General features: G+C 39.3%; 1 protein-coding gene across 1 annotated transcript; it reads left to right on the top strand.

The window, feature by feature from the left end:
* The first annotated feature begins 214 nt into the window (after positions 1–214).
* On the top strand, positions 215–9232 carry mblac2 (metallo-beta-lactamase domain containing 2). Its single transcript, XM_060844168.1, has 2 exons — positions 215–667; positions 8649–9232. The coding sequence occupies exons 1-2, from the start codon at positions 220–222 to the stop codon at positions 9026–9028; spliced, it is 828 nt and encodes a 275-aa protein (XP_060700151.1). The 5' UTR covers positions 215–219; the 3' UTR covers positions 9029–9232.
* The last annotated feature ends 13258 nt before the right edge of the window (positions 9233–22490 follow it).

The following is a 22490-nucleotide window of genomic DNA, read 5'->3' as shown; positions in this document are numbered from 1 at the left end:
CTGGTGTTGTGTGATTTTTAAATTTGTGCACCCCAGTCCAACACATCTCCAAATCAATCCTGGAGACCTCCTCCTGTGGGACACGTGTTGCAAGGTGGGAGCGGGAGAGCCCGCCTCCTCCCTGCGGTGATTGGCTGGTGTAACGGACAGTGTGGATTGGTTGATGCTGCTGTCACTCTGGTGTTGGTGTTATTGTTGTTGTTGCTGAGGATGTTGTCGATGTCAACCCTGCTTCCGGACCCTTCCTACTCGGACTGGTTCTGTTGGGAGGAGGTGGCCAACGGATTATACTTGATCCGTGAGCGCTTTTTCGAGGCAGGGAAGCGGACCAATATTTGGCTGCTGCAGGGCTCCCAGCGGGACCTGGTGATAGACACAGGCCTGGGCCTGAGGAACCTGCCCAACTACCTGGTCTCCGTCGGCCTCATCGGCCACAAGCCGGTTCTCGCTGTGGTCACTAACATCCGCTTCGACCACTCGGGAGGCCTGCACCACTTCGACAGGGTGGCCGTGCACAGAGCGGAGGCCAACGCCTTGATGCGGGGAGACAACTTCGAAACAGCGACCTGTCTGTATGACTGGGAGGTTAAAAGGCCCCCTCACCGGGGCTGGAGAGCCAAAAATTTTAAAGTACACTCTGTGGCACCTGACCGGATACTAGACGATGGTGTGTATTCATTAGTGATCCTGGTAACAGTGCAAGCCTTGCATTTATTGAGCAAGTTTAATACGAACGAATCAGGTTTCCTTGCCTTGCTGCTCTTCCGTGCAGAGAGTATTAAAAAAATCCTGCCTTTCACCTATAAAACCCTAATCTACACCGGGAAGACGTTGGGTGTTATCCTCAATTCTGAGTTGGGGGTGTCACACCAGAGTCAAAAAGTATGGTGATGGAAAAGCACAGCTGGCCAGGCAGCATCCGAGCAACAGAAGAGTCTACATTTTGAGCATAAATTCTTCATTCCTGATGCTCGAAACGTCGACTGCCCTGCTCCTCAGATGCTGCCTGGCCAACTGTGCGTTTCCAGCAGCATACTTTTTGAATCTCATCTCCAGCATCTGCTGTGCTCACTTTCTCCTGGCTTTCAGACCACAAATTACGGAGCCTCCACGGTGTTGGTGGAAAAGTTTGTCTAGAATTGTTACTGTGTTGGTTGACGCTGTCAAGAGTTGATTCAGATGTCTGTGATAATTAGCAATACTAATTCTACCAGTGCTGACACATGAATGATGACTTGGGAATGTGATAGATGCAATTGGAGTACTATAAATGCCTTCATTATTTCAACCAAATACATATCATTTAACTTCTTTCTCTAGCTCTTATGTTAGCTGGTACCTATGGGGTTTCACTGTCAGATACAGCCTCTCACTTTTTTGACTGTTCCAGTGCCACTTCCTCAATTGGCTGGGTCTGTTTTACCTGGTTCCATTTCTACTTGTTTTGTTACAGGTAGAATCACTTGCAATAATTTAGTTTCCTAATTACTGTTACCACATAAGTCTCAGTAGGCTGCATCCTATCTCTCATCCACACTTGTTTTATTTATTGGGTCAGCGCATTGTTGGCAAGACTAGCATTTATTGCCCATTCCTACTTAGAGTCATAGAGATGTACAGGACGGAAACAGTCCATGCCGACCAGATATCCCAATCCAATAAAGTCCCACCTGCCAGCACCCGGCCAATATCCCTCCAAACCCTTCCTATTCACATATCTATCCAAATGCCTTTTAAATATTACAATTGTACTAAGCTCCACCACTTCTTCTGGCAGCTCATTCCATACACATACCTGTACCTTTCCCTTCTCCCCCAAACCTATGCTCTCTACTTCTGGACTCACCCACCCCAGGGAAAAGACTGTGTCAAATATCCTATCCTTGCCCCTCATGATTTTATAAACCTCTATAAGGTCACCCCTCAACCCCCGATGCTCCAGGGAACACAGCCCTAGCCTGTTCAGCCTCTCCTTATAGCTCAAATCCTCCAACCCTGTCAACATCCTTGTAAACCTTTTCTGAACCCTTTCAAATTTCACAACATCTTTCCAATAGGAAGGAGACCAGAATTGCACATAGTATTCCAACAGTGGCCTAACCAATGTCCTGTACAGCCGCAACATGACTTCCCAACTCCTATACTCAATACTCTGATCAATAAAGGAAAGCATACCCAATGCCTCCTTCCTGCGACTGCACCTTCAAGGAGCTATCATCCATCACTCCAATGTTTCTTTGTTCAGCAGCACTCCCTAAGTGTATTGCCATTAGGTGTATAAGTCCTGCTAAGATTTACTTTCCCAAAATGCAGCACCTTGTATTTATCTGAATTAAGCTCCACCTGAAAATGTGTTACTGGAAAAGCGCAGCAGGTCAGGCAGCATCCAAGGAGCAGGAGAATTGACTTTTCGGGCATGAGCCCCCTGCCACTTCTCAGCCCATTGGCTCATCTGATCAATCTTGAGAAAGTGAAGATGTGCTGCTATCTTGTAATGTTACCCTGCTACTTGGAAACAAGTTCAATCATTTTGACAAATGAAAGGAGTATAGATAGAGAATCCAAATCAGGATGGTGTGTGATTTCAAAAGAAACGCTCAGGTGGTAGAACCTCTTTAGTGTTATTTGAGTCGCATTCTTCCATTCAAGTTGAAAATACTGTATTACACTCTTGATTCATTTAATGTAGGTGGGGAGGTCGATAAATGAGTCATGCAGTAGAATCCCCAGCCTATAACTGCTGTTGTAACTAGAATACATATAACGGCTGATCCATTAGTTTTAGGTGAATTTAATCCCCGAAGATGTCGATGGTGGGGAATTTTTAAAAACCTATTTAATGGGTTGGGAGTATTGCTGGCAAGTTGAGCATTAGTTTCTCATCTGTAATTGCTCTTGATCTAAATGGCTTGTTACACAGGACAGTTAAGAGTCAACAACCTTGTTGTGGGTCTAGAATCTCACACACAACCAGGTAAGGCAAACCGATTTTATTCTTGATTTAGAGATGCCGATGTTGGACTGGGGTGTACAAAGTTAAAAATCACACAACACCAGGTTATAGTCCAACAGGTTTAATTGGAAGCACACTAGCTTTCGGAGCGACGCTCCTTCATCAGGTTTTTTGATTTTATTCTGTTATATACAGTTGTGAACCAAATGGATTTTTAGGGCATTTGGTGGCACAGTCACCATTACTGAGACTAGTTTCATACTCCAGATTTCTTAGGAGAATTTAAGTTCTACCAGCTGTCTTGGTGGAATTTAAATCCATGTACAAGCATTAGCATGGGCCTCAGGATTATTACTGCAATGATATTCCGAGTACATCACCACTTATCAAAATCAAAATAATAATGCTATTGTACATCAAATTCTCTATATGTAGACCTTTGACAAGGTGCTGCCCAGGAGGCTGCTAAATAAAATGGTGTTCAGGGCAAGGTATTGGCATAAGTAGAAGATTGGAGGACTGGCAGGAGGCAGAGATTAGGGATAAAGGGGTCTTCCAGGATAAGGTCAGAAGTCGGAAGACACCAAGTTATAGTCCAACAGGTTTATTTGAAATCATAAGCTTTTGTAGAACTGCTACTTTGTGAGGCTCCTTTTTCAGGATGGCAGCCGGTGACCTGTGGAGTTCTACAGGGTTCAGTATTTGTACCATGATTCACATTGTATGTTAACGACCTAGACAGTTGAACTGAGGACATTGTTGCTAAGTTTGCAGATGCCACAAGATGGATAGAGGGACACAGTAGTGTTGAAGCGAGAAGGTTATAGAAGGACTTGGACAGGTTTGGAGGATGGACAAATAAGTGGGAAATGGACTACAATTATAGGAAGAAGAATAGAGGTGTAGACTATTTTCTAAATGGGGAAATGCTTTGGAAATCTGAAGCGCAAAGGAACTTGAGATTAACATGCAGATTCAGTTGTCAGTTTGGAAGGCAATTACAATGCTAGCATTCCTTTCAAGTGAGCTAGAATACAAGGGTAGAGATGTACTGCTAAGGCTGTATACGACTCTTGGCAGACTGCATTTAGAAGATTGTGACTGATTTTTAGCCCCATGTCTAAGGAAAGGTGTGCTGGAATTAGAGGAGTTCCAGAGGAGGTTCACAAGAATGACGTGTGGAATGATAGGCTTGTTACTTGAGGAGTGGTTGAGAACTCTAGGTCTGTGCTCAATAGAGTTTTGAAGAGTGAGGGGTGATCTCATTGAAACTTACATAATATTGAGAGTCCTGGATAGAGTGGATGTGGAGGCTGCAGAGGGCTATGGAGGCCAAGTCATTGAATTTATTTAAGACTGAAATTGATGTGTTCTTGATTAGTAAGGAAATCAAGTGTTATGGGGAGAAGGCAAGAGAATGGGGTTGAGAAACACATCAACTGTGATGAAATGGCCACAATGGCCTAATTCTGCTTTTCTATCTTATGGTCATACGAAGATGGCCATTGCCTGATAACTCTGCTTTCTCTCCATAGATGCAGCCAGATTGCTGAGTTTTTCCAGCGATTTCTGTTTTTGTATCTGACTATCATGACTGGGTTGAGAAACACATGATTCTCCTGCTATCTCTCCATAATCTTTGATCCCTTACTAATCAAGAACTTATCTACGTTTACTCTGAGTGTATGCACCCCGGTCCTACACTCTCCCATGAGGGGAAATATTCTCTCAACATTTATCACGTCAAACCGCATTAAAAATCCTCTATGTTTCAATGAGATCATCTCTCATTCTCCTAAACTCCAGTGAGTAGCATCCCATCTTATTTAGCCTTTACTTTTAAGGCATTCCCTTTAAATCAGTGATCATCCTAGAAAACCTTCTCCAAACTGCCTCCAATGAAATGACCTCTTTCTTAAATAAGGGAGTGAAATCTTCTCACAGTCCTCCAGATGTGGTCTCACTAACACCTTGTAAAACTTAAGGGCCAACATTATGTTAGCCTTCCTGATTACCTGTGTATGAGCTTCCTGTGTTTCATGCACAAGTACCCCAAATCCCTTTGTGTTGCAGCTTTCCACAGTTTTTCTATATCTAAATAATATCCTAATCTTTTGTTCTCCCCTCCAAAATGAACAACTTTGCATTTTCCCACAGTATACATTTTGCCCATATACTGAAGCTATCAATATCTCTGGTGGACAGTTCACCTCCATCTCTGATTGTCACTGACTTCAAAGTTGCTGAGGTTCCTTAATGCTGAAAATGTGTTGCTGGTTAAAGCACAGCAGGTTAGGCAGCATCCAAGGAATAGGAAATTCGACGTTTCGGGCATAAGCCCTTCATCAGGAAGGGCCTGATGCCTGAAACGTCGAATTTCCTATTCCTTGGATGCTGCCTAACCTGCTGTGCTTTAACCAGCAACACATTTTCAGCTGTGATCTCCAGCATCTGCAGATCTAATTTTTTACCCGAGGTTCCTTAATGCCATATTCCGTCAAGATGCTGTCTTGATTCATGGCAGTAACACTCACATTATCTCTTGAATTGAGCTTTTTTTTAACCCATGTTTGTACTAAGGTTGACAGAATCTGAAACTGATTGGTCCTGGTATATTGCAAGCTGAGCACTGGATAGCAGGTTATTATTGCTATCTTCCATTACAATAGCCTGATGGGGCTGAAGTTTCCCAGTACGTGCCAGTATCCTAGCTATACTGGAACAGCTTGATGAAGGATACAGCTTTTTGTGAGTACAAGTTTGATGTTTGGTATGTCAGATCCTTAGCCTTTGTCGCATCCAGTGCCTTCAACCTTTTTGACACCAAGCAGAATGAGTTGAAATGGTTGAAGACTGATCTATATAATGGTATGACACGATACTCCTCGAGAGGTGGATAGATTGACATCCACTCAGCATTTCTGGCTGAAGATAGTTGTAAATGTTCAGTCTTGTGTTTTCCATTACCACACTGGGCAGCCCCATCATCCTCTAGTTCACTGTTCATTTGTCTATCACAATTCATTAGTGGATGTGTTAGACTGCATAGCTTAGATCTGATTTGCTGATTGTGAATGTTGCTTAGCAATGTTTGATGTGTACAGTTTCTGTTCAGTATATACACAAATGTGTACCCGTTGTCTGATGCTACTTCTTGCATGCTCTTCTACATTCATTATCAAACTAGCGTTGGGTCCCTGCCTTAATGATAAAGGTTGTGAGAAAAATGCCAGGAAATGTGGTTACAGGTTTTGATTGAACACAACTCTACTGCAGATGTTGGCCCTCACAGATGTCCAGTTTTGAGCGACTGGTTGTTTCCCAAGTCTACCCATTTAAAATTTGGTAATGCAGAGAATGTGTCCTGTCCTTTGTTTACAGACTTGAGTTTGTTTCCAAGGGGATTGTAAGGTGGCGATTCCAAACAGTATTGCTTTGGATAAATACATTGACAAAAGGTAGATTGGTACAGAAAAGAGGTGCTGATGTTGGACTGGGATAAACAAAGTTGGAAATCACACAACATCAGGTTATAGTCCAAGAACAAAATGTCATATAATTGAAATGCATTGCATCAATTTGATGACACTTTGATTTTTTACTATTAATTGTGTCCTATGATCCTGCCTCACTAGGTACCTGAAAAGCTTGTACTTCAAAATAAGTCTGTTGGCATATAACCTGGTATTGTGTGATTTCTAACTTAATAAAATATTGGTCGATGATATTCTCTTAAGTACATTTCAGATACGCCGTTTCCCCCCCCCCCCTTCCTTATTCATCTACTCAAATGTTATCCCAATTAATATTTTGTTAAAGTCCCCCAGATGCATCACTATTTAGACCTTGCACTTATGTAATTTCCAAACAGACTTGTTTCTCTACCTAAGTATCGAGCAATGTCTCCCCCCCCAACACTTTAGGTATATCCAAATCCATGTATTTTCATGTCATACCATAAGGTTTCTTTGAAAGAGGCATAAATGATAATGACAGATTTGTTGTTTGTGTCAAGTAATTTTAGTGTGTTTTGGTAGAAAGGATCATGAGAGGTAATGTGACATAAATGGTGTACTTTTACAATGGATATAAGAACAATGAGGTCTGAGTTGATGTACATGTGTATTTGAAGTTAACAGGATAAATTGAGAAGACTGGCTATCTATAACACTGGAGCAGGAGTAAGTTACAGAATAGTACCTTTGGCCCATGATGTTGTGCTGAACATGACAAATGTCATGACCTGAAAGAAGGCGCAGAGGAGACTTAATAGAATGGTTCTGGGTTCATGAAAGTTTGGATAGGTGGAAAAGTTACAGAAGTTAAGTTGGCCTCCTTGGAGAAAAGACAGTTTAGGAGATGTTTAATGAATATACCAAAAAATCATAAATGGTTTCATGGAGTAACTGATACTATTGGCAGAAGGATCAATAACCAGAGGACAACAAATATATTTGAAAACAAAATTTACAGATGAGCTGAGAATTTATTTTATAAGGTGAGTTGTTATCAACATGCAATTGTTGATAGCATCCTTGCCATAGGAAGAATGTTGCAAAAAAATGAAAGTGTTCAGAAAAGACTTACAAGGATGTTGCCAGGGTTGTAGGATTTGAGGTATTGGGAGCGGCTGAATAGCTTGGGGCTGTTTTCTCTGGAGTGTCAGAGGCTGAAGTCAATGGAGGTTGATAAAATCATAAGGGGCATGGATAGGTAAATAGACAAGGGATTTTCCCTGGAGTGGGGAGTCTAAAACTAGAGGGCATAGGTTTAAGGTGAGAAGGGAAAGATTTAAAAAGGACATTTTGGCCCAGACAGTGACGTGTGAAAGGAATGAACTACCATAGGAAGTGGTAGAGGCTGATACAATCACAACATTTAAAAGGCATCTGAATAAAAACCGAAAGAACTGCAGATGCTGCAAATAGAGTTTGAGGAAGGGTCACCAGATTTGAAACGTTAACCCTAATTGTTCTTCAGAGATGCTCCCAGATTTGATGAACTTTTCCAGCAATTTTTGTTTTTGTTTAAAAGGCATCTGCATGAGTATGTAAATAGGAAGAATTTAGAGGGGTAGGGCCAAATGCTAGCAAATGGGACTAGATCAGTTTAGGATATCTGGTCGGCATGGACGAGTTGGACCGAAGGGTTTGTTTCCATGCTGAACACCTCTATGACTATTTCAAATGAACAATCTGAAAGGATAATAGAAACAAATTCAGTTAGAAATATCAAAAAGGATTTTATAGATACCTTAAGATGAAAATAAATACTTTCCTATCGGGAAAGATCAGGGAAGTGGGATGAATTGAATAGCACTTCCACAAACTATGTAGACACAATGTGTCAAAGCTCTTTTGCTATGATTCTGTGATTAAAAATAGTGTAATAGGTTAATTTAGGTGATGGCAAATTGGCAATCTGCTAATTATTTAGGACTGTTACCACCTAATGTAAAATTTGCTGACTATTCATTTGTTATACATTTTATCAAAATGCATTGTAGAGTGAACCAAAATGTTTTCAATTGTGATTACATATTGCAAAGCATTAAGAAAAATACAAACATCTTTATTACTGGAGATTTCAACTATCCTTGCTATGTTAACATGAGTTCAAATATTTACATTAAATCTTAGATGTAATTAGCAAGGATTCCAAGAGAGATTTGAGACTTTTATGCTTTTCATGTCAGGTGACATTATTAATCTTGGAAACCGTCAGCTCACTGTTCTACACATGCCTGGTCACTCCAGAGGTAGCATCTGCCTTCATGACCAGGAGAACCGCATTCTTTTTAGTGGAGATGTAGTATACAATGGAACTCTGATTGACTGGCTCCCTTCCAGCGATGTCAGTGACTACGTTCAAAGTTGCAAACGTCTAATGACTCTAGTGGACAAGAACCTTGTGATAAAAGTGCTGCCAGGTCATTTTGACACCTTTGATGCTGAAAGACTTTACAATCTGGCCTCAAACTATGTTGCTAACGCTGGTGTGTGCCATAAAATTATGTCAACTGCTGCAAGATACATTGCAAGTATAGCGCTTTGGTGGAAGAATTATGGCAGATGAGTGGAACAACAAGACAGGTAGTTCAAATGTTATCAGTGTTTAAGCTTACAGGTTTCTTTTAAATAAGATTGCAAGAGGAAGGAATGCATTTATAAATCAAATAATGCTCTGTTCATGGGTAGTTTTCAATTAACACTTACCATTGGAGGATAGTGTTTCTGAAACCACCTGTACAAACATAGGAGTAATTTGATGAAGCAAAAATTCGACACAATAATTTAGTAATGTAAATTTTGATTATATTGTTATGAAAGTATAAAAATAAAAGTTTATTTAACAAAACTTTCTTTGTAAAATTCATATAGTAGGTCAATTTGACATTTTATGAAAGACAGCCTTGAAAATTAGTCAGACAAAAATTCAAAACTTTTTTTTTCATTCCATCTGTGAATTTTTTAAAAAAAATCTGGGCTGTTTGTTTTTAAAATAATAGATTGATGACATTTAGTTCGACTCAACTGAAATGGGTCTCACCTGTTTTTTGCCTGGTAAATGGAAATAATTATAAAAATGCCTGCTTAAATTGTATTCACTATTTTTACACCCACCATGGGTCATATCAAATAAACTGTTTTCAAGAAGGGAATGAAACACTTTCTCGGTTTTATATCAGTGTTAAGAATGAGGCGAAGACAATCCTCAACCAATTTATGATAATGGAGTAGGACAGTTGTAGTTCTAGTCTTCCCGGTGAGCAGCACACTAAGAATAACTTTTCTAAGATGAACAGCAACTGTGAATGGCATGATACAGCCAGCTTTGTATGCAGATAGGCCCCTTCCAACAATAGTATTTGGGTAAATTATTCATTACTCATTTTTCTGCATGAAATAAACTATATTCGTTATTAATTTGTTATTTGCTGAGTAAGCTGCCTCTATCAGTTCTAAATTTTTCCACATTTTATACTTTGTTACTGATTTCTCATCTTTAAAATATTTAGGCTTATATGATAAGATTGCCTTATCTTAACCTTGCTTTGACAAGTGAAACTTCTATCTTTTGACCAACCCAGTTTCATAACAGGATTGATGGACTTTGTGGATTTGTAGTTGGGTAAGCTGTGTTTGTTGAATGTTTCAAACTAGCTTTTGCTGCAACCCCTAATTGTAGCATTTATCCTATAATATTTGAAAAAAATATTGGGTGTTTTCACGAGATATGCTTTGCTTACAGAACAGTTGCAGCCTGCACCTTATATTGTGCTGTATAACAAGGTCCTATAGTCATTGTTGAAATGAAATGTAATAGCATCTTTCATAATGCAAACGCATCGCTGCATTGTGGATTCAAGACTGCAATTTATAATTTTTAATGTGACGCTATTTCTGCAGATTGTCTCGGAAGTGCCCTGTGGATGTGTGTTTACGTATGCATAGAGCTGTGCTTTTAGCAAGTAAATTTTACTTAAATTAGACATGGGCAGAATGTTTGCACACTCAAACACTTAAATAAGCTCTACTTCAATTTACAGTATGAAGTGTCAAGGAAAAATGGATCATCCATGCATAAGCTAAGGTTTAATTGAGGAAAAACTGTAGTCATACTCCCTGTAATGTCTAATAAAATACTATATTATTATGTACTCTAATTCAGCCTAGCCACGACTCTAATTTTATGGTCCAAGAGAAACAAAGTTTCGCTGCAACTTTGATGACTGTTTTGCAAATATCTTGTATGTGTTAACCTCTATTGTACTGGATAAAGCATTTCAATTGTTTTTCTCCATTGTGAAACACTTTACAGTCGTATTTTTGTCTTGCATTGTGTGCTTCTATACCAGTTGTACATTCTTAGTGTTAAACTTCATTTGCTATATATTTTCCTTTTTGATTACCAGTCTATATTCTGCTGTGCAGTTTTTCCCATTCATCTTGGATTTCTTTGGTTCATAAAGTTTGGCATGATGCTAAATAAAAATAAATTTTGGGGATCTTTGGAATATCTCAATTTTGAGGTAGTGGAAAAAATTAATTAATTGATTTTGACATTAGATGCAAAACAAAACACAAATGAAATATTTATATTTTCCCTCTTGATTTTTTTCAATTTTTATATTTCCAATAAATGATACAATTAGATCAAATATATTATGAGTACTTTTTTCTGAAAGTTGTGTGTCTCTTGTTGTATTTTAAAATGTGCTTTTTAGAGTTTAATTGTTATCCAAGTTGGAATAAATGGAACACAATTTGAAAATCACAGGATCCAATTCCCAATTATGAGATAATTATACTTCACCCCCACATTTGCTCTTGAGTAACATCAGGATAAAAGCTGCAACCAAAAGATCAGCAGAAAAGTACTCTGGATATGAGTGCTGCATCAGTATTCCTTGTAGAGATAAAAAGAGAACAGGTTTCTCAAATTTAAAAAAAAACTTTTTCTCTTGGATAAATTGATTCTAACAGTCATTTTTAATACAATAGTTCAGCTTTTAAGAATTCACTCACAGGATGTGGGCATTGCTTGCTAGACCAAAATTTATTGACCCAACATTTATAGTAGTTTTTTTTTAAAATACTGATATCAGTTTCTAAATTCATTTAATCTTTTCCTGCTCATTCTAAAAAAGTGGCAGTTTCTACATTTATTTGTATTCAATGTGGATCTAACAAAATAAATGTGTTCCCATCTAGTAAATGTGTTTATCCATTGCATACACCTTGCCAATCCCACCCAGCTAATCCAAATAGTACTATTAGTGTCTACATAAGTAACATTTGGCAACCAAATGCGAAAAAACATAGTTATGATTAGAATATATTTGTGAAAAGGATGGGGGGGGCGAGGGGAGGTATTCCTGCTTTGGTGAATGGATGTAGAGTCTGTGCTGTTATGTGTTGAGCCATGTGAACCAGGAGAGTGCTAGGTTAAACATGCAAACTTTCACGGTCAGATAAATCCATCATTCTGTCCACTTTTTGCTGTTTTGGAAATTAAGATAGTTGTGTATATGGTCTCACAGAGATATAAGTTACTTGCTATATCAACTGATTGATAGCTTGTTCAAATAACTCCTTTGAAGTAATAAAAGATATATTATGAATGTCAGAAATCTGAAATAAAAGCAATGTGCTGGAAACATTCAGCAGATCATGGCATCATTTTTGGAGAAAGAAGCAGTTACATTTTGTGTCGAGACTCTTCCTGAAAGAGTCATGTTCATCTTGAAATGGTAACTGTTCTTCTCTCCACTGGTGCTGCCAGACCTGAATATCTCCCAACATTTTCTGTTGTACTCTTAAGTAATATTTTCTTCCATTTGTTTAAATCTACTCTTGCTCAACTTGTACTGGTATCTGGAGAAACTTAGCCGATCTGGCGGCATCTGTGGAGAGAAAGCAGGGTTTTGGGTCCAGTGTCCTTCTAACTGCCAGACCTCCTGAGATTCTTCAGCAATTTCTGTTGTTGTTTCCAGCACCCACAGTTCTTTGTATTTTTTTGTACTGATGCCTACTTGATTTGCTGCTCTGTATCAAATTAAACATTCCTGTCTTATACTGTTTTTTTTCTTTTCATCATTTCCCAACAAAATTTATTGGAAGTTGAGGTTTCAAAAGCAAAGTGCATTTGTACAACTTTAGAAGAAAGCACTGGCATAAAGGTTAGTTAAAATGCATAAAAGCAAGTTACTGTGGATGCTGGAATCTGAAACCAAAAGAGAAAATGCTGGAAAATCTCAGCAGGTCTGGCAGCATCTTTAAGGAGAGAAAAGAGCTGATGTTTTCAGTCTAACTGACCTTTTGTCAAAGCTGTTAGTTAAAATGCATATGGTTTAGGCTTCAAAACAGAAAACAAACTGTTTATTGAATTGTCTCAGTAATAGCTAAATAATTCACACACAGAAGTTTCTTGGTGCTTTGTAGTAGTCGTCTGGCATTGTGCTCCAATCCAGAGAGGAGACCAAAGAGAAAAATGGGAACAAAACACAGACTTTTAAATATCAAGTTGATGGGACAAGTTTTTGGAAGGTTTGAAAGGTCAAGATTGCAAGAATATAGCAATAATTTTTGTGCCAAATTTTCCTTCATATATAGCAGATATAAAATGTTATTTCATATTATTATTTGAAGTTAAATCGTATTGATGAGACACTTAGTTCAGTAATAACTGTAGCCCTGAATATTTATTTGTTGTGAAATAAAGCATATTTGTTTCTGACCTCATCTTAGTTAGCAGTGGTGGACTTCAGTAAGGTGTTTGACAAGGTACCTCATGGTAGACTTGTTAGCAAGATTGAATCACATGGAATAGAATGAGAATGAGCCATTTGAGTACAGAACTGGCTTGAACGTAGTAGACAGTGGGTGGTGTGGAGAGTTGCATTTTAGACTGGCAGCCAGTGACCAACAGTGTGATACGAGGATTGGTGCTGGGTCCACTGCTTTTTGTCATTTATATAAATGATTTTGATATGAACATCGGAGGTACAGTTAGTGAGTTTGCAGATGACACCAAAATTGGAGGTGTAGTCGACAGCCAAGAATGTTACCTCAGAGTACAAGGGGAGTTCAAAACTAGAGGGCACAGGTTTAAGGTGAGAGTAGTAGGATTTAAAAAGGACCTCGGGAGCAACATTTTACACAGATGGTGGTGCATGTCTGGAATGAGCTGCTAGAGGAAGTGGTGGAGGCTGGTACAAATACAACTTTTAAAAGGCATCTGGATAGATATATAGACAGGAAAGGTTTACAGGGATATGGGCCAAATGCTGTCAAATGGGACGAGATTAATTTACGATATTTGGTCAGCATGGATGAGGTTAGACTGAAGGGTCAGTTTCCGTGCTGTAGATCTGTATGACTCTTTGAATCTAAATTACCTTGATAGGTGTAAGATTGGAGCAATTTTAGTAGTGTGATTTTAAGAGAGTATTTAAACTTTTTAAAAGCCTGACTGATCCAAGCCTTGTTGATTTGACTCCCTTCAAATATCCCCTCATTCACTCTCCAGTGACAAGTCCAAATCTTACTCTGTTCTCATGTTTTATTACCTAGTTTCCTCATCCCAACAAGTTTTCTCAAGGCTCTCCATAATTTAGTCCCTATTATTCTAATGAGAGCTCCAGAAGTGTGCACAACGTGCCAAGTAAATCACTTTACAGTATCAGGATGACATCTTTCGATTACTTTTTTTAAATCGAAATACAACATCCTGTACGCTATCTTCACAGCACCCAGACATTGACACAATGATTTATCTGCTATGACCTAAAGACTCCTTTCCTGATTTGTCTGTCAGTATCTTTTAACTCCTTCATGCATATTTCATTGCATAAATTTGAATTTATATATCTTAGGTAGCAGCTGCCAGTTGTTCACCTACTTTGACAACCACCACATGCCCCCAAAGTTTTCCGATTAACTGTTATTTAGCCACTGCTGATACTGAGCTGGTTTTAGTCAAGATGCCAGTGCCATCAGATGATAATGAAAAAAAATACAAAACCATAAGTTACAGGTACAACGTTGGCCATTCAATCCATTGAGTCTGCTCTGCTGCTTTCCAACTCCACTCTCCTGCCTTTTCCTCATAATGATTGATTCCTTTTTTGAGTATTTTCCTTATTGTGGTCCAGAGACATTTTATAAGCTGCAAATATGTGTTGAGTTGAGGTTGGAAATGTTGTGGATAACCAATAATGCCTGACTTTAACCTACTGCTAAGTGTAACTGTTGTATTTCAACTTTTAAAATGTGTTTTGTTCTATATTTTTTTCCGACTTCTTTTGATTGTATTCTGAACAATTGTATTTTTGAAGTTAAAATAAAGTACTGGTGACGAGTCCCAGACTGTAACCGACATTATTCTGTATTAGTTGAAATGTGCAAAATAGCAATTTTTTTTAATCTTCCTGTAATCTTCAACCCCACATCACCCATTGGTTTTCCTCCTCCTGGAGAAAGCCACATTACTGCAGACCTTTCATAAAGTCCAGTAGAGAAGGGGTAAAAATGAGGGGACAAAAGAACGAGAAGGACTTAATGAGTAGATAGGATCAGGAATGTACGGCTAATAGTGTTGAATACAGATAAAACGATTCAATGAATGGTCAAAAGATTTTTTTGAGAAGAACAATGATGGCAGAACTACAGGACAGAAGATGGTATTTGGTGAGATAAATGTTAACATTAAATAATGTGGAGATCAGTAGGGAGATTTGGTGGTCAGCAGTTTAATGGGAAAAATATTTAACGGTCAGAAACTGGGTGTTACGGACAAGATGAACCAGGAAAGAGGATATCGGAGCAAATAGAGAAATATGCCAGTTTGGGATCAGTTCAAGGAGACCTGTAAAGAGGTTTAACCCAGTGAATCAATAAGCAATGGGAGTGGTAGGGTCACCTGGTCAGAAGGTCTCAAAATCAGTCACAAAGACACAATGAGCTAGTGAGTTTTGAGAAGATTTGTAGCTTAGGTTGAGGTTCTGGATGTAAGTTTGCTCACTGAGCTGGAAGATTAGTTTTCAGACGTTTTGTCACCATTCTAGGTAACATCATCAATGAGCCTCCGGTGAAGCGCTGGTGTTATGTCCTGCTTTTTATTTATGTGTTTAGGTTTCCTTGGGTTGGGAATGTCATTTCCTGTTCTTTTCTCAGGCTGGTAGATGGGGTCCAAATTGATGGTTTTCAACCAGAACTCTATCAACAAACCCATCAGACAGATGGTCGCACCAACGTTAAGCAGGAAAAAGCAAGGAAACACTCAATATACAAAGGAAAGCTTGAGAAGGACTCAAAAAAAGATTAAAAACATCGTTATCCTACTTGCAGACAAAAGATGCTTGACAGTCATGTTAAACCAAACAGACTATATTGAGAAAGTGAACACACTGCTTGCGGATACCAATACTTACCAATAGGTGGCAATAAACCGAATGCCACAGCTAGAGAATCGAATCACAGCCTTTGTCAAAAAATTTCAGACATCTGGCGAATTAACCAAGACCGATTTCCAAAAAATGAAACCAGCTGGATCCAACATATCACGTTTTTCTGGATTATCCAAAATTCACAAACCAGGAACCCCCCCTCAGACCCATCCTCTCATTACTTGGAACACCAATGTATACAATACCCAAGGAACTACACCAAAGACTAAAACACGTAGTAGAAGACTCGTGCCACTCCATTCACTCAACCCAAGAATTCCTGAACACCAAAAACACCAAGGTAGAAGAGGATGAAATAATGGTTTCCTTTGATGTTCACATCCATCAACATCAACCTGGCCAAAGAGACACTGACTACACAATTAGAAGAACCAAAGACACATACACCAAATACAATTAACTTTATCAGCAAGGACAACATATTCAAGCTAGTTGACCTATGCCTTACCACCCACTTCACTTTCAATAACAAAACCTTCAGACAAACTCTCAAACTGAATAATCTTTACAAAGTGGATGTGGAAAGCTATTTTCTTCTGTGGTTGAGTGCAGAATGAGCAGACATTGTTTTAAAATTAGGGTTCAGCTTTTTAGGAAATAGATGAGAAATTTTTTTCCCTCTCAGAAGATTGAGAGACTTTGAAATATTGTCTCAAAAAGTAGTAAAAGCAGTCTCATTAAGTCGTTTTGAGGCACAAATGTAGATTCTTGTTTGGTAAAAATGATCAGGTGTGGTTTAGAATATAGAATTTAAAAAAAACAAAACGGATCTTATTTATTATTTGGAGATGCCGGTGTTGGACTGGGGTGTACAAAGTTAAAAATCTCACAACACCAGGTTATAGTCCAACAGGTTTAATTGGAAGCACACTAGCTTTCTGAGCGACGCTCCTCCATCAGGCGATAGTGGAGGGCTCAATCCTAACACACTGAATTTATAGCAAAAAATTTAGTGTGATGTAACTGAAATTAAGCTATCACCATTGTTAACAGCTAACCCGAGAATGCAACTATTTAAAAAAAAGGTTTTGTGATTTACACATGAAAGAAGTGAAACTATCACTGTATTCTAACAGATGAAAGGCTTAACAATCAGTTTTTCAATGTATAATTTCAGTTACATCACACTGTAAATTTTTGCTATAAATTGTGTTAGGATTGAGCCCTCTACTATCACCTGATGAAGGAGCGTCGCTCAGAAAGCTAGTGTGCTTCCAATTAAACCTGTTGGACTATAACCTGGTGTTGTGTGATTTTTAATCTTATTTATTGGTGGAGCAATCTGGAGGGCTTTTACTCTCTCGTGTATTTGAACATGGAAATTAATTATAATGTGTGTATCGGTGGGGAGGAGAAGCCATCTGTTTCTGGGGCTTCTGGAGAACTTGGCTGAAATTTACATGATAGAAGGTATCATTAGCACTTAGCAATAACCTGCTATTTGACACCCAGTTTGGGCGACTCAGCTCCTGACATCATTATAGCCTTGGTTGAACATGGACAAAAAGAGTTGAATAACAATCAGGCAAGAGAGTGACTGCCTTTGACATCAAAACTGCATTTAACTAAATGTGGCATCAAGCAACTCTAGTGAAATTGGAGCCAATGGAAATCAGGAAAAAATTGTCCACTGGTTGAAGTAAAACTTGGGTCAAAACAAGATAGTTCTGAATGATAGAAGTAGTCATCTAAGCTCCAGAGCATCTCTATAGGAGTTCCACAGTGTTTTATCCCAAGCCGAACCTGTTTCATCAATGTCATTCCCATCCATAAAGTCAGAAGTGGGGATGTTCACAGATTATTGCACAACCATTCGCATCTCCTCAGATATTGAAACAGTCCATGCCCAGCTAGCCAGTTCCGCATTGACTCATAAATATCCTGAAGATAATAGTGATGAGCTGCCCCTTGAGGTGTAGGGACTCATGCACTGCTGGGAGTTCCAGGACTTTGACCCAAGGACATTCAAGAAACAGTGATTATAGTTCCAAGTCCAGGTAGTGTATGGCTTGGAGGGGAATCTTCAGCTTGTAGTTCTGTCCCTTTATCTGTCCATTTCTTTGTCTCAAAGAGAGTACCATAACAATCTAAACTAACTCGGGAACTCCTCCTTGCAACATTTCAAGTTATAAATATAGATTTATGAAAGGGAAATTGTATTTGACAAAACTACTAAAGTTTTTTTGAGGACACAGTAGTAAAAAGGATAAGGGAGAACCAGGAGAAAAAGGTGAGGACTGCAGATGCTAGAGATCAGAGTCGAGAGTGTAGTGCTGGAAAAGGACAGCAGTACAGCAGGTCAGGCAGCATCTGAGGAGCAGCAGAATCGATGTTTCGGGCATAAACCTTTCATCCGGGAGAACCAGTAAACATGGTGTATTTGGATTTTCAGAAAGATTATAAGAGAGTTCTACATTAAATGTTATTATGCAGAATTAGAGCATGTGGAATTGTTGGCAATACACTGGCATGGATTAAGAGTTGATTAGCCAGGAAACAGACAGTAAGAATAAATGGGTCATTTTTGAAGCAGAGGATAGTGGCGAGGAATTCTACAAGGACCAGTCCTTGGGCCTGAGCTATTCAGAATATCAATCAATGATTTGGATGAGGGAATCAATTAATACTTAGAAGTTTATTGACATCTTAAATTAGTTGTAAGAGAGAGTGGCAAGAAGGATTTGAAGAGGGCTCAGGGAAACTTAGACATGTTTACAGAGTGGGCAAATACATGGCAGATGCAGTATAAATGTAAAGTTGTTAATTTCAGAAGGGAAAATAGACTGGCAGAATATTCATTAAATGATGGCAGATTGGGAAAGGTTGATATACAGAAAAATCTGGATGCCATCGTACATTGGCCATGTGAGAGATGCAGTGTTTTTTCCTTGAAGTCTGGCCCAATCAGGTCCATGATGCGACTCTGTGCTCTAAGGGTTGTTCCCTGGGATACACATGAAGACAAATATCGACTGCCCCTGGAGGACCATAAGCTCAATGAAAGACTCTCTTTGGTCTTCCAGAAACTTGTTGGACTTCCAATTCAAAGATCTGACCTTGACCAAGTGTTGCAGTCTGATATGTTCTAAGGTCCAGGAGTACATGCCAAGGGATGTGCTAAGATTAGAGTGGTGCTGGAAAAGCACAGCCGGTCAGGCAGCATCCGAGGAACAGGAAAAATTGATGTTTTGGCCCTAATGAAGGGCTTTTGCCCAAAACGTCGACTTTTCCTGCTCCTCGACTGCTGCCTGACCGGCTGTGCTTTTCCAGCACTACTCTAATCTAGACTCTGATTTCCAGCATCTGCAGTCCTCACTTTTGCCTAAGGGATGTGCTAAGCCTGGGGCAGGTATTACCAAGGCACAGTGGGGAAATGTCATTGCCTAAAGTCTTTCTGCCATAATATAATGAGAGTCTATTACATTCAAGATCTCCTTATAGCTTTAATGAGAATGTGAATAGTTCTCTCGCATTTTGGTAAGTTACCTTTTTTGTGATGGATTGGAGCCCGCAATGTGGAATGTTAGAATTTCAGTATATGCTTTGTGTTGTATATATATTGAAAATTTATGAATAAAGTATATTTTTTGCAATTAAAAAAAACTACTTTTATTCTAGTCATCCTTATTTGTCACCCACTGTCTTCTTTGAAACCTGCTCAATCCTGCACTACACCTGCATTATTAAAAAGGAAGCATATGCTAATGGATATCCCACAATTTTTACAATGTGAGCATTACCTTTTTTATTACTTTAATGAATAGAAATGTACTTTATTCATAAAAAATACCTCATGAACATACACAAGGTATTAAAACACTTCTGTACAATCTTTGCAGACAGTGAAAACAAACATATTGAAATTTGACATTCTTTAGGGTTCCCTGCAGTTGCAAAGGCACTTCCTATTCATGCAGGACACTATATACATTTTGAGGCAGCGAGGGAGTGTGATAACCAAACAGACCCTCGTCATACATTGGCAGAAAGACCTTAGATGTTGGTCTTTCCCTGCTGCGCTTTGGCAGCAGCTGCTCCAAACTTTAGTGCATCCCTCAGCACAGTCAATTCTTCACTGTGGAAGACTGACAAGTTTTGGGCAGACCAAACAGTTTTTCATTGAGCTGATGATCTCCGAGGTGCAGTTGATGTTTGTCTCGGTGTGTTTCCCAGGAGACAATCTGTAGAGCACAGACTCCTGTGTCACGGAGCAGTTTGGTATGAACTTTGCCAAAAACTAATGCATGTCTGTCTGCAGACATTCTTTGCAAAAGCACAATCCAGAACAAGGTGTTTAACAGTCTTTTGCTATGCCACTACTTTGAGGACAATATGAATGGTGGTACATACATGAATGATCTGACAAGTAGTGACTTTCTTGCCAACATCTAAGCTACATTAGTGTTTGCTAGAAAGTGCTGGCGATGATGCATTCTGCTAAATGATTTTGGCAGTCTGCTCAGGGAAACTACTCTCTCCTTTTCCCGCAATGTCCATTATGCTACATGCTGACACTGCCCGGTGGACTTGTGGTCAAAGGTGTTTTCTTTTGCAAATGTTTCCATGAGGGACAGGTGATATAGAACTTGTACTACTGCAATAGGGCCAGGCCCATTGCTTGTAGTCCAGGGTTAGGTTAGAACCTCAGCATTTAGTGACATTTGGTGCTTGCATATCGAGGATCTGTGCTCAGCACTCAAAGGTGGCCATCAGGATGAGGGTAGCATTAGGTACATTTACTGCACCCACTTATACGTGGTGTCCCTGTGGACACAGTCCATTTTTGACCTCCAGATGAAATGGGTGACTGCAGTGACACAGGTGCAGGAAATAGGCCAGACCTGCACCATATACAATAACACAGAGTACCTCACCTTGATGACCAGACTTTTACCTGCAATGGATAGGGAGCAGTACTCCCATTTGCCCAGTTTCTGCCTCACCTTAGTAATAATGTCCTTCCAAAGTTTGGTGCATGCCTCAATATACCCAGTATCTTAAGATAATCTGACATAAAGGATCAGTTGGCCCAGTTCTCAAACAGGATAGCCTCGTTTTTACCTCAATTTACTCCTGAGGCCAGTTCGAGCTGGTCACAGATGCTCATCATTCTGCATCAAATCAGAGCAGAAAATGGCAACATGATACATGTCAAGGAGGCTTTCACCTGCAGCCCTCTGCTGCCTGGAATAGTCACCACTCTCAGGTTCACATCCTTCTGATGGACTTAGCAAAAGGTTCTGTACAATACACAAACAAGTCAGGAGAGAGTGGATAACTCTGCCTAAGTCCAGATATGATTGAAAACTTTGATTCCCATCCACTCATTGACTCAAAGTCATGTTCATACAGCATGGAAACAGATCTTTCAGCCCAACTCATCCATACCAACCAGATTTCCTAAACTGAATTAGTCCCATTTGCCAGCATTTGGCCCATGTCTCTCTAAACCTTGCCTATCAATGTACCTATCCACATCTCTTTTAAATGTTATACTTGTACTCGCCTCTACCACTTCCCAATTCCTATACTCACTGCTTTGACTGATGAAGGCAGGCGTGTCAAATGCCTTCTTTACCAACCTGTCTACCTGTGATGCCACTTTCAAGGAACTATATACCTACACCTCTGGTCTCTCTGTTCAAGAACACTCCTCAGGCCCCTATCATTAACTGTGAAAGTCCTGCCTGGTTTGTCTTACCAAAATGCAATACCTTGCAGTTAACCTCATCTGCCATTCCTCAGCCCACAGGCCATCTGATTAAGATCCTATTGTACTCTGAGCTAACCTTCTTCACTGTCCACTTGTTATGGACTAGGCCAGACCACTCAAAAACATTCTTAAGCTAGCAACCCAGACCATAACTTTGCAATTTGTTTTGATAAGTGTACAGTGAAAATTACACAAAGTTAGCTAGCTACGTTGACTACCAGATTCTATAACAGACAAAAATTTATTCACAAAGCTACATAATGAAAAATAAAGAATAAAATAAAGAACCCCTCCAGAACTCAGTCAATCCAAACCAGACTTAATTATGCTGTTCAGAATATACACAACAATCCCAATAAGCAACCCCCCTAAAAAAAAACAGTAAAAATGGAACAAATGCTTACAGGTTGAAGTTAGAAAGGCAGAAGGAGAGAGACATCCTGTTTCCACATAGTCCACTGCTTAACACCTAATTAGTTCTGGACTGAACTGCTCAGCTAGAGAGCTGACCACCCCCCTTTCATTATACAGGTCACTTCTAAAATATGTTCACTTTGGCCTGAAGTCTCATCTGTTTACATATAAACAAAAAAAATCTCAAGATCCTTTAATCTCTATACTAAACCAGTCTAGTTGGAACCAGGAGCTGTTTATGACCCCTTTGAAAAAAAAGCAAGGACACAGTATCCTTGAGAAAAGGAATAGCTTTTATATTAAAAAAATGACCAGCTTTGTGACACACTATATCACCAATTCTGGTGTCATCTGCAAACTTACCAACCATGCCTCTGTATTCTTATCCAAATTGTTTATATAAATGAGGAACAACAGTAGACCCAGCACTGATACTTGCA

The sequence above is a fragment of the Hemiscyllium ocellatum genome, chromosome 2 (assembly GCF_020745735.1).
Source record: "Hemiscyllium ocellatum isolate sHemOce1 chromosome 2, sHemOce1.pat.X.cur, whole genome shotgun sequence".
In the NCBI taxonomy this organism is placed as follows: Eukaryota; Metazoa; Chordata; class Chondrichthyes; order Orectolobiformes; family Hemiscylliidae; genus Hemiscyllium; species Hemiscyllium ocellatum.
The sequence above is the reverse complement of the archived record's forward strand: the minus strand, read 5'-3'. Positions and strand labels throughout refer to the sequence as shown.

Coding starts and splice junctions, on each gene's coding strand:
- mblac2 (XM_060844168.1), top strand. CDS start 220: ATGTCAACCCTGCTTCCGGACCCTTCCTACTCGGACTGGTTCTGTTGG. Junction 668..8,648: donor TGACCGGATACTAGACGATG/GTGTGTATTCAT, acceptor TTTTCATGTCAG/GTGACATTATTAATCTTGGA.